This window comes from Protopterus annectens, chromosome 12.part0 (assembly GCF_019279795.1).
Source record: "Protopterus annectens isolate FY-2018-M chromosome 12.part0, PAN1.0, whole genome shotgun sequence".
Taxonomy (NCBI): domain Eukaryota; kingdom Metazoa; phylum Chordata; order Ceratodontiformes; family Protopteridae; genus Protopterus; species Protopterus annectens.
The window spans coordinates 1,433,273,086-1,433,286,472 of record NC_056746.1 but is presented as its reverse complement, the minus strand read 5'-3'; the positions used below and the strand labels follow the sequence as shown (position 1 = coordinate 1,433,286,472).

Genomic DNA, 13,387 nt, shown 5'->3' with positions numbered 1-13,387 from the left:
TTAGGGCTGCTGCTTTTGGTTCGGTTTTGAAATGTTACTCTTGGCTTCATCTCCAGCCTTTGCTTGATGATATTAAGGCTACATCGAAGCATGTGCCTCCTGATAACAACAGCTTGTTTGGTTTTGTGTTTGCTGAGCTTTTTAAGTCTCTGCACGATAAGGGTAAGGCCTTGCAATAAAGTAAAGCATATTTTCTCTCTCCTATTCCTTATTTCCAGAAGAGTTATTCATCTAAATCTGCCTTTGTTTGCAGACAGTCTGTCCTACTCCCAAAGGGAAAAGGGGTTCTAGGCAGATTCCTCCTACTTCACAAGAAGTCTCCTTTTCAAGACAAGGCAGGTTTAATCGGACTGTATGATTCCTCTTTTCTTGGGTTAGGTTCCCTTGCGTCTTTATTTTTCTCTGTCCCTTCCCAACTGGTTAAGGGTCAACTCAGGACTCTTGGGTTCTGTTAGTCATCTATCAGGGATAGGTCATGGTATGGAAATCCCTCCCTTCTTTTCTGGGCATTCCTCTACCACCTCAGGAACAGCTTTCTTCCCAGAACTGCTTCAGGGCCTCTTGGCACAAGGTAACCATTCAAGATATGCCCCTTTCCAGGAAAAAAAGGGGTTTATTCCAGAATGTTTCTGGTTCCCAGGAGGAGGGCACTTGGAAGCCCATTCTGGACCTTTTTCAGCTCAGCACCTTTCTGAAGGTCACTTTTTGGATGTTACTCCTTCAGATCCTATGTCTTCTTCTGCTTTTTCTGCTTCTTTTCCATGCTTTCTTGGTCTGCCTAGATCTTGAGGACGATCATCTTCACATCCTCTTTTCAGGAAGTTTTTGTGTTTTTTTTCATTTCTTCCTAGCATTTTCAGTTCTCTGCTTTGCCTTTTGGCCTTTCTACTACCCCAAGGATATTCACCAAACGCCACGCTCCAGTGATAGCTTTTTGCAGGATAAGAGGGGGGTGCATTTTTTTACTTATCTGGATGACCTGCTGATCCAGGCTTCCTCCCCAAAGACCTTACTTCAGCACCTCCAATACACTATTTGTCTCTTACAAAGCCTGGGGTTTACAATTAAATTCCAGAAACTAGTCCTGGTTCCTTCCCAGGATCATGAGTTTCTCAGCTGCAGGCTCCATACCATTCCTATGCTGGCTTCCCTGCCTCCACCCACTGCTCTTTCTTGAGGCACCTTTTTTCAGTCAGTTCTTCCTCAAGTTTCAATTACAGCCACAGTATTTCTCAGAGCACAAATTCAATGGCCTCCATTATTCCTATGCTACCTGTAGCCAGACTTCATATGAGAAAACTGCAGTGGTTCCTAAAGTTAGTATGGCTCAACACAGTCATTCTCTAAACATACTAGTCCCGCTTCTTCCACACCTATAGCTCGAGCTTCAGTGGTGGATTCATCAGCTGTCTCTCAATCAAGGGCTTCCTTTTCAACCACCAGTCCCTCTCCAGAACTTCTTGGATGCCTCAGACACTGGGAGAGAAGCCTCTTTTGGTTCCCTCAAGGTCCAGGGTCTCTGGCCTCCTCCTCAGAGGTTTGACCACATCAATGTCAATGAAATAAGAGCCTTCCTTTTCACCCTTAAGGCTTTCCATTCCCTCTCTTCCAGGATCTCTCACAGTCTTCACAGACAATACCACAGTGATGCAGTATATCAACAAGCAAGGGGGAACACAGTCATATCTTCTTGGCAGACTAGCTTTTCAAGTTTAGAATCTAGCTGACCAGTATAAAGAGACTCCAGGCTGCATACATGCCTTCAGAGCAGAATATAATGGCAGACTCTTTGAGCAGGTCCTGCTTCACAGAGTTTTTTTCTGGACAATGTCCATCAGTAGGGTACTCCTCAGATAGATCTTTTTGCTTCCCCTTTTGAACAGGCCACTTCCTCTTTCTGGCACCAGAGTCCCAAGTCTTCTGGCTTGGAAGGTGAATGCCTCATCTTTTTCTTGGACAGCACATGTTTCTCTATGCCTTCCCTCCCATTCCTTTGATCCCAAGTTCCTACACATGATACAGAAAGACTCCCCCAAAATCTTGCTGGTGACTCCCTTCTGGCCCACACAGCATTGGTTCTCCCTCTTCTGTACCTTGCCAGGGGCAACCACAACACATTACCTCACAGGGTAGACCTACTCACCAAGGCAAGGGATCTCGGATCCATTCTCATTTGCTGACACTGGAAGTGACAAGACTTTGATCCCTTCGAGTCAAGTCTTTCTGAGGACATGCTTAGGGTTCTGCAGAAAGCCAAGAAACCCACTACCAGGATATCCTACATGTCCACATGGAAGAGATCTTTTTTTTGGTGTCTTGCTTATAACCAGAATCCACTTCCAGTGGAGATCTGCTGTTAAAGCTCAATTCATAGCTATTTCTGCTGGTCTGTCATTAACCCCTCCTCTGGCCTCTTGGTTTGAGGTAAAGCAATTTCTTAAAGGCATCCTTCATATCAGGCCTGCCAGGAAGCCGGCGATATTGTACTCGAGAGCCTCACCAGTTAGTTTCACGCACAACTGGGCGTGTCGCAAATTGAGCGACAACCCACAAAATACAAACAAACTAATCCAATGAAGGCACCAAAATCCAAGGCAGTCAAGTAAGCAGATTAACGCAGTAATAGTAATAAAAATAATTTAATGTTTCAACTCCAAAATACAATAAAATGGGCTTGACACAAACCCAGTACACAATCAAATGCCTAACATGGTTTCTAGTACAGTACAAGGCTTCCTTAGAACAAAGAATAAAATCCATCAGGTGTATTAAATACTCTCCTTCTTAGTCAATTATTTCTTAAAGAAATCATCCCTATCCTACGTAACATATGTATATACATTCAAAAAAATCATATAACTTTCAAGATTTTTTAGTGTAATTAATTCAACATAACACTTATTAATAAGTTAGTTACTTTTATGTTAACATAAATATATAAATAAATATTAAATACATGTTAATATAACTTAAAATAGTGAATGACCCTATTATAAAATACTATAATGTTTGTAAAACAAAATCATAACTTGGCTTGTCGTAATTTTAGAACACTGTTAATACTGATGTAGTCATTGAGACCAGGAGGACTACCAGCATCGGTCCTTAACTGCCAGCATAGCTCCCTAAATTCAACCCTGGACTCCCAATTACCATCACGAGGATCAATAGCTACCTGTTCCACCATTGAAAATTTAATCTTCATGTTATTACATACTAGTGCCTATAAAAGGCATTAGATTCTTTACATTTGGCAATCTCAGATGTTCGTAAATCCTCTTCCTCAGGGCACGTACAGTTTTTCCAATATAAAACGGTTACAAACGCCACAAATTCCTATAAATATTAACCCTTTCATACCACAACTATAAATGTTTGGAAGCTACCATCCCAATACCTCTAGAGGGAATCCAGATTTCACGCTCTTCTGAAATAAATTAACATTGATGGCAGGCATCACATTTAAAAGTACCTCGTCTTGATCCAACAACCTTCTGTGTGTTCTCATTTTTCTTTTCAAACATATCCTTCAAATTCATACCTCTCCTTCTCACAAAAGAAAGGTCTTCTGGAATGTGTACCCCTGTGTCCTCATTCACTTTCAAAATAGGCCAATATTTATTGATGATATCCTCTACTTTACATGATGTAGTGGAAAAAGTGTGTAAAGGCCACACCATATTCAGTTATTCCATCACGGTGTGTCATCTCATCTGTAAACCCTAAGCCTAGTATTGGAAAGAACTTACTGCCCCTATTCTTAATAGCTTCTTCAGCTAAGGTGTCTATCATAGATTTGGGGTAACTTTTTTTTTTTTTTTTTTAGAAAAAGGGGGAGAAGTTAGTCGTGACCTCATCTAAAAATACAGAATTGACACTAATTATTCTCGATGCCCTTATCATCTGATCCTTTACTATCCCTTTCTTTTGATAGTATGGGTGCCCACTCTAAAAATGTAGGTATGTGATAGAAAAAGTTGGTTTCCTGTATAACCTCGACTGAAAACAATTGTTAGATTTATCCTTATATACCGTAACATCTAAATAATTGATGGTAGAGTCGTTGATGGTGTGTGCAAAAGTCAAGAATTCAGTGGAGTTATTAAGATAAAACAAATTCATTAAATTCTCCTATTGAACCTTTCCATAATAAACAAATGTTGTCCAGGTAGCTCCTCTCTGTACTCTTCTTTTCTAGACTTAACACCACTCTTAAGAATTCAACTGCGGTACCACCTTTATCATTCTTATAAGAAAAGCACAGTCCAGGTCTGAACTGTCTGCAAACAACTGAGTATGTGTCTACCTGCTTGAGACAATATTCATTTTCCCCTGGAGGGCACTCTGCTTTGGCTTGTAAGCAGCACCCCCCCCCCCCACACACACACACTCTCATCTTCCACTTTCTCTCTTATTCCCTTCTGTTAGCAGATAGTATCCATTATCTGATCAATACTGTGTGTTTGTAAATTTAAACTGAGACCACAGTGGCCTACTGACACAAGGTTATCCTGTTTTTCCACCCAAAAATGGTTAAGAAATGACTTTGTGATGGTTTCTCAAACACTAATTTGTATTTGCTTTGGCTCATTAGCAGCATTCCCCCCCTCTTCCCTGTTTATTACCTTAAGACAATCCCAAAGTTAATAAACATTACCTGTGGCAGGCACCATTTTTTAAAGCTACAATCATCCTTGTCACTATCATATGTTCATTCATCAATTAACTCTGTTACCTGATTGTTGCCAGCCCCCTCATAAGAGCAACTAACAGGGTCACCACCCGCTTCGCTTCCCATCCTGCCCCCTATTCCCTCCTGCCCCCAGTGGTCCCACCTTTATTACACTCACAAACCCCTCCCATCTTTCCAGTAGCCAACCACAGCGTTAACCCAACACTACCTCCTCCATCTTCCCACTACTATCACACCTCCTCAACTAACATGTACAAGCATACCTTGCCTATGCTCACTGCACGCACTCTCCTTGCATATCTTACATCCTACCAAAGCTCCATCATTCCCGCACTCAACCACTACTACTCACACCACCACTCATGTCTCACCCTCACTCAGCTGCCCTCCCACCAACTCAAGAACCATCCTTATGCATCCCCCACATATTCTACCAACTATATTACTCAAACATAAAGCATCCCTACAACTTAAAGTAAATCTCCCACCATACCTATTACCCAAAGAGCACAATCATAAAGTTTCCCTTATAAACAAACACATTCAAAAACTGAGAAAACTAATAACCTCATGCATATCAAAACTAGCCCTAAGTGGAGATATCCACCCCAACCCTGGCCCCACCGTCTCCAACCCCCAATCCTCATAATCAGACTAGAAACCACAACTCCCATATTACAGACCATAGAAAGCCAAAATGACTTCCTTCTACTAAGCCTAAATATTAGAAGTATATCCAACAAAGTCCATGAACTCCATGCCACCATAGACTTGTACTCCCCAGATATAGTCATCCTGACAGAAACCTGGCTAAAACCTCACATTACCAGTGAGCAAATACTCCCTACAGGTTATGGCATACTAAGAGTAGACCGGCTAAACAAGAAAGGAGGCAGTGTAGCTATAATATTTAAACAGCATCTAAACATCCAGATCTTGAAATCATCAGCTCCACAAATAGGCAATGAAGAAATAATATATACCAACCTCAAAATAAACCAAAACAAAACCATCAACATAATTGGATGCTACTTCCCACCTGGCCAAAACATCCCTCCGCTAGAAAACCTCCTCAGCTGGTCTACCCACCATCTCCCACAAGAAACTATCATTTTAGGTGATTTCAATATTGACTGGCAATCCTGTTCTGGCAACCATCCAACCCATCATGTAAACCTTCATGGCTTCACCCAACTAGTCCAGTCACCAACCAGGATAAATAAAAACTCCAGCAAGCATACTACCCTGGATTGGATACTAGTCAGTAAGAGCCCCCAGTCATATATAACAGGCTGCTTATCAGATAGCCTCAGTGATCACTCCCCAACATTCCTACTGAAAAAATACCTATACCAAGCTAAACCTGTCTACCATCAGATAAGTAAAAAAATAAACTTTAACCCACTCACATTCATCTCATCCCTCAAAGAATGTAACTGACATCCTCTAAAGTACCTCAGTCTTGATGACGCAGTTGCATTTTTTAATACTACCTTCCTGAGCATCCTTAAATTACCATGCCCCCATAAGACTTTCAAGAATCAAAGCACAACCCTCCCCATAGCTACAGAAAACCACTAAGTCAGAAATGAAAAACAGGGATAAAGCCTGGGAGCACTGGTGCAAAACCAAGACCCCTCAACTCGACAGAAATTCCTAGAACTATGCAATATCTTCTGTGTGGCGACATGCGTGAACGGGCGTTCCTTCGTTGAAGGTTGTGTGTTAGGCCCGGCAAGCCAGCACGTAAAAACTATACTGCCAATCATTAGCGGACTGGAGTTCCGCTGTGGCGACCCCTAACCGGGAAATGCCGAAAGACACAAACAAACGCAACAGAGTCAAAAAGCTAATAAAACAGGACAAATTCCAATACTACCAAGTCTGCCCTAGACTCCTCCGAACACAGCCCCAAACAATTCTGGTCCTCCATCCAGGTAAAGTCAGTACCCCTCCTCCTAACATCCCTCACTCCTCAGAAAATATTTCTACCTCATTTAAACACACACTTCACACAAACCATACTATCGCTAGCTAAACACAACCACTCTCCCCTCCAACCCACACCTTCAACTACTAATCTCCCCACTGCCTTCTTTTTCTCCTATACCTACCTCCAACATAAAAAAACTCTTAACTAAACTTAAACCCACCAAATTAGCAGTAGACAACCTCCCAAGTGAATACCTACAAATCACAGCTGATGCTCTGGCCTACCCAGTATCCATCTTTATTAACCGATCTGTCAGAAAGTTAAGTTCCTAGACTGTGGAAAGTATCATATAATTCCCCTCCACAGAACTAACCAATTACCGCCCCATAGCTATTCCTCTCTCCAATCTCCAAAATACTAGAGAGATGCATGCACTCGGGTCTCAGACTACCTCCTTACTAACAACCTCCTTTCCAATACTCAGCATGGTTTCCGACCAAACCATAGCACCACCACTGCCTTACTCTCCTTTACTAACACTATCCTTGAGCATAAAAACAATGTCTCTCTCTCCTCTGCTACTTTCCTAGACCTATCTAAAGCATTTGACATGGTCCCACACAAACAACTTCTCTGTCCTCAATAACCTATCCTTCTCACAGTCGGTCACCAACTGGTTTCAGAGTTACCTGACCGCCAACAATCCGTTGTATGGCAGAATCACATATCTCCCCAACTACCTGTCTCCATAGGGGTTCCCCAAGGATCCATCCTTGGACCCCTACTCTTCTCTTTTCACAAATAATCTAGCCTCTGCCACCACACATGGCACACTCATACAATACGCACTCATACAATACGCAGATCACTCGACCATCATCTGCTCAGCCCAGTCCCTACCCAAACTGCAAAAAGTCACACAGGAAGCCTTTACCTCTGTTGAAACTTGGTTATCCGATGCCCAATTAATACTCAACCCAAACAAAACTAAACTACTCATCTTCCAACCCACCAAACATACTCAAAACAACTCTCACTTTAACATCACAGCAAAAGACAAACACCACTACATACCCAACTGAACACACCAAATTGCTAGGAGTGGAAATAGACAAACTAAAAATTTGGCGTTCACATATCCATGACCATAAAAAAAGTCCACAAAAACTAGGAGCATTATACAGAAATAAGCATCTTCTCACCAAAGCAGCAAAGATTTCAATAGCAAATTCCCACCTTTGTGCCTCTCCAATATATACCAACCTAAGGCAATGCGATCTAAACAAGCTAGAGACCTGCTACAACAAAATTGCCAAATTCGCCACAGGGGCATCCTACCGCAGTCACCACTGTCTCTCACTTGCTGAACTGGGCTGGCTTTAACTCCCTCACCTCCTTCAATGGTATCAACTCTCACTCGCCACAAACTAGTAAACCATCCACTAAATGTCCCATCCCTCTAGAATCTACTACAACCCTATCGCACCACCAGACCACTAAGATCCAGCAAAAAAAATCACTTGCAGATCACTAAAGCCAATAACTCTGCTGGTGAAGCACTATTCTCTTGCACCATAGCCAAATTATAGAACTCCCTCCCACCCACAATTACCTCCGTACCATCATGCACCCACTTCAAAACTTTACTAAAAGCGCACCTAAAACATGCTGACTATGCCCTTGCAACTCCCACTCTAATATCACCCATCCCATCCAACCACTACCTTTCTTTCCACTCCACTAACTACCTTGATTATAGCAAGCTCAGATGCTCATAAGCCTAGTACTTAAAATAAGAAGTTCCTGCTGTATAACATTTGTTAATGTCTGTTATGTACTTCATAAATAAAGATTCTATTTGTCTACTGATGTACTATGCTCTTCATCTGTAAATATGTTGCAAGTAATTGCTATGTAAATTGTTAATCGCTATGTAATCCAATGTAACTACTGTCTGTTTATTTTAACTGTGGAGCTTTTCTCCCCGGGCCTCCGCTGAAAATGGACCTACGTCCAGTCGGACACTCCCGGTCAACAAATATAAATAAATAAATAAAAGAGAAGGTAATATGCCTCTGCCAATCTGAATTAAGGACAAACTTCTGCTCCCAGTAGTACAGAACACAATTAGCGCAAAGGGGGGGGGGGCACAAGCTGCCCCCATAGCAACTCCCTTTCTTTGCTGGTAGACGTCTCCATTAAAGTAAACAAAACTATTCTTCAAAATTGTTTCTGTAAATTCCATAATCAAATTATTAGTATTGTTACCTAATCCTGTTTCAGTAAATAAAATTTCCCCAAACCATTCTAGTCCCATCTCACGTGGGATATTTGGGAATAACTACCACATCAATAGTGGCTAAGAACATATCTGTGTTGTATTTGTCATTTGTTATTCTCCTCAAAAAGTCCCAAGAATCTTTTATGTGAGGAACAGAGTTTACCAATTTCATTTTTTGAATGTATATACACATTGAAATAGGTTACGTAGAATAGGGATGAAATGATTGACTAATTAAGGAGTATTTAATACACCTGATGGATTTTATTTTGTTCTGAGGAAGCCTTGTACTATACTAGGTGAAAGCGTGCTAAACATCTGATTGTGTACTGGGTTTGTCGAACCTATTGTATTTTGGAGTTGAAACATTAAATTATTATTATTACTATTACTACGTTGATCTGCTTGCTTGACTGCCTTGGATTTTGAGGGACAACCCAGTCTGCATACTTAATTTGCTCGTGCATACATGATATGAGCATATTAATGTAAATTAAATGTAAGCGGTCTTGCAAATCTCACTTTACGGTCAGTCTATTTAAACTGAAAACCCGAAATTTTAACAGCACACTCCATAATTCAGGAATTTACAAACGTGGAAAAAAATGACAACGCCCATAACATGTACACTTTCCTAGTGTTAATACAGTTGACACAAGTCAATGGTCAGAACCACGCCTCTCACACAGTAAAAAGCCTGATGACGTGTTTTGCTGCTAACGTTCGATTTTGCTGAATCTTTTTTTTGGTTTTATTTGTCTGGACAGTAAAAAGCCTGATTAAATGCGTTTTGCTGCTAACGTTTGACGGTTTCTTTTCTTTGCTGGTTACAGTGCAATAAAACCTGCCAATTACTGATGTTGGTAACAGTTTACTGTTATATTTATGGTCATATTACATGTCAGCACGCTCATTTTCTTTTTACATTTTGTTGTACATTCGGAGGGAAAGCATATTCATGAATGACATATCACGGGGGTGGGTTTTGGGCAGGGCTTGCTACTGTGCATCAGGTGAGGCCCTCAAGTACAATATCGCCAGGAAACCTATTCCACCTTAATTTTTTTTTTTACTTAAAAAATTTGACTCTGGCTCCTTTTGAGCCTGCAGCTTCAGCTCCCTTACAATACTGTACATGGAACACTGTTCTTCAGCCCTTAGTTCAGCAACAGAACCCACACAACCTTTTAATCTTCTAGCACCAAAAGCACACGCGTCCTACCTGTAGCTCCACCAAACTCTGATCCAACTATTACGCTTGAAACAGACAGTACAATAGGTTACCTTCAGAAAACTACAGTTCCAGGCTATGCGAGGTCATTTGCAGTAAATGCTGCACATTTATGAAAAATGCTCTTGCAATCTATACTTAGAATTTAAAAATTGTCAATTTGTATCATTAAGCACTGGAAAAAAATGACCGAATCCCTTACTTGATTAAACGGATAAGGAATTCATTACATGGGAGTACACCTGAAGTCCATCTAGGTAATGTTAAACGACAGCAATATAGCCCACTTTGCGATCCATCTCAGAGGACAGTTTTGGACCCATATTTACTTTATGCATTTTTACCCAGTATGTCTACAAGCAATAAACATTGGGTGTCTAAAGCTGCAGATCTTTTAAAGTTGCATTTATAAGCTTGTTACTTGTAAATTATCAGAAAGTACTCAAAATCATGTTAATGAACCAATAACATGAGCAAATAATAATACGAAATTTAAAAACAGAGTACAGTACTGCATTTAGGAAAAGGCAGTTTACAATATTCATACAGCATTGAAAATTTATTAGTTTCTATGTAAAACAAAACGATCTTGGAACTCAAATAACTAATGATCTGTGCTTGCAATGCACACAAGGTCACAAGTAAACAAAAAAAGTTACAGAATTATCAAGACACTATTAAGATAACTTGCTATCGATATCTACCTACATAACTGCTACCTCAGGCATCTTGTTTGAGCATAAGGGAACCAGGACTAGAAACAGCAACATACTAACGATGCTTCAATTAAAAAAGAAAAAAAAAAGTCAAGCAGTACAAACTTAACTACATGGTTTAAAAACAATGGAAGAAGTTCTTAAAACAAGACCATTATTGTCTAGGACTTCTTAAACTGAGTATATACACAACTAGTGTGAAGAATTTGTCTTTTGGACAGTTACTTCACTGAAGATGGCTAGTTACAAATCTCTTAGAAGGTCTCTTATCCAATCCAAACACAAACAGTTACTGGATCTGCTGCAACAAATCAATAACATTCTCCAGTTTTAGAAGTTCATAAAATCGGAGATAACAGCGGTGGAAACACATTTACCCTGGTCTTATTCAAAACTACATAAAAAACACCAAAAAGAAAAACAATTTCACAAAAAAATTACAACAGTATGCATTAAAACTACAGAAAACTCAACACAATTTGTTTTTCTTTGTATGCATCATTAGCATCAAATATCAAGAGAAGAAAGAAAATGCATTCTAAGAAAAGTTAAACTTACCATTTAAGGGGGGATAGAATTTAATTAAGTTTTAGCAGCGTGCAAAAGGAAACGCTGCAGTGCGACCAAATATGGTACAAATTATTCGTCCAATAATGCTACTGACAGCTGCATAACAATACAACCAGATCAAACACTACTGACATACTAAATACTTAAACTCGTATGATCTGCAGTTTCACGCCAGTCATATCAACTCACCAGATTTTTGTCTCATATTTTGGATCTGTTCCTCATAAAAAATGTGGTTTTGTAGTCACCAAATAATGACAAGACTTCGAGTCCTTCAGAAAATGTATTTTAATACAAACCCTGTTACTCCAGTAACTAAGTTTGTCAGAGCAATATTTAAAATCTGTCCCTATTTTTGGGCCTTTGCCCTCTATTTCTTGCAATGCGATGCACGAGCAATATACCTAACACGGTCATCTTTCAGCAGACCGTGAAGAAAGGTATTTATTAGTAATTTCATTTGATGCATGGCTATCTACATGCCAAGAGGCTGCAACAACGTGTCTGAAACAAACGTCAGAACAAATGAACTGTAGTTTACAGATAACTCCTAAAACAAACGTCAGTAACAGAGAACGGCACTGTCACAACTATACAAATGCCAACCAACACTAAACGAGAATCATAATTCTGAGCTTTGAGCAATGAAGTTTTCTTTGAAAGAAAAAAAATCACTTTCGACATCTCTCACCTTGACGGATGAATGGGACACATCAAAATTCTCATAATAGCCGTGCTTGACCCAGTCAAAAGAATCCTTCAATTCGGGCCGGGCGCTACGTTTTGCCTCTTTAATCCGTTTCTTACTTTTGTGATTCATCTTTCTCTTCACAGCTTAAAACCACTGCTTACTCCTACAAACCAGAAAACAATAGACAGAGCATGCCTGTATTGAATACACAACAAAATATTTCATTGGTGGAACGATAACACAACGTTTTCAATGGTTAAAAAAAAAAACACAACTCCACACGACGATAGAAGCTGCTAGACGGTGTACAACATACGGTTGGCCACATATTACTGGAAGACTTTTTCCGGTCGCCTCGGCACTGATTGGCCTGCGCGCCTAGTTGGGCTGTTCTCTACTGACTGATCCGGCTTTTTCCAGAAGTAAAACACAAACTTTGCTCTTTCTTTTAATAAAAATAGGAAAGCATACACCGTTGTGCACATACCTCCTAACTGTCTGGCTTGCTCCTCGTCAAGTTTGTGATTTTCTAACAAATCACTGACTGAAGTCACTAAATAATGACATATTTAAGTTTCAATAAACGCATAACACAAGGCCTGCTGTTTTCTAAGTTTTAAAAGCAGTATTTGCCACCCGCCCCCGTTATATTACACTTTGTCCAGATTTCTTGCAACAAGAGGTCGGTTGTAAAGTATTTCTGTTTTGAGAAACATCACACACCCAAAGCCACCCGCAGGATTTTTTTAGGGGGGGGGGCAAACCCAAGCCCCGCCAACATACCCCCCCCCCCCGCTGCTGCCCCGCCCATGCAGCTCCACCCCTCCCACACAGCCATTCCAGTGTCCCATTACTTGACTATTTTTCCCCATTTGTCATAGACACTGTTCAGATGACATACCTGTGGAAGCATGGAGGTGTTTAGGTGAAATGCCAGTGGAGTTTTTAACCAGATTGTTTAATGAAATCTTGGAAAGTGAGAGGATGCCCGAGGAATGGAGAAAAAGTGTTTTGGTGCCGATTTTTAAGAATAAGGGTGATGTGCAGAGCTGTAGTAACTACAGAGGGATTAAACTGATAAGTCACAGCATGAAGTTATGGGAAAGGGTAGTGGAAGCAAGGTTAAGAAGGTACTTGATGATTAGTGATCAGCAGTATGGTTTCATGCTGGGAAAGAGCACTACAGATGCAATCTTTGCTCCGAGAATGTTGATGGAGAAGTACAGAGAATGTCAGAAGGAGTTGCAATGTGTTTTTGTAGACTTAGAGAAA

At 40.4% G+C, this 13,387-nt stretch overlaps 1 protein-coding gene across 1 annotated transcript in view; it reads right to left on the bottom strand.

Moving 5' to 3' along the window:
• Positions 1 to 12,854, bottom strand: part of LOC122816294 (bifunctional arginine demethylase and lysyl-hydroxylase JMJD6-like) — a 358,312-nt gene extending 345,458 nt beyond the window's left edge. Inside the window, exon 1 of the mRNA XM_044089028.1 lies at positions 12,116 to 12,854. Coding sequence (XP_043944963.1) covers positions 12,116 to 12,244 — 129 coding nt within the window. The 5' untranslated portion in view covers positions 12,245 to 12,854. The remainder of the gene's footprint in view (positions 1 to 12,115) is intronic.
• Positions 12,855 to 13,387: the final 533 nt, after the last annotated feature.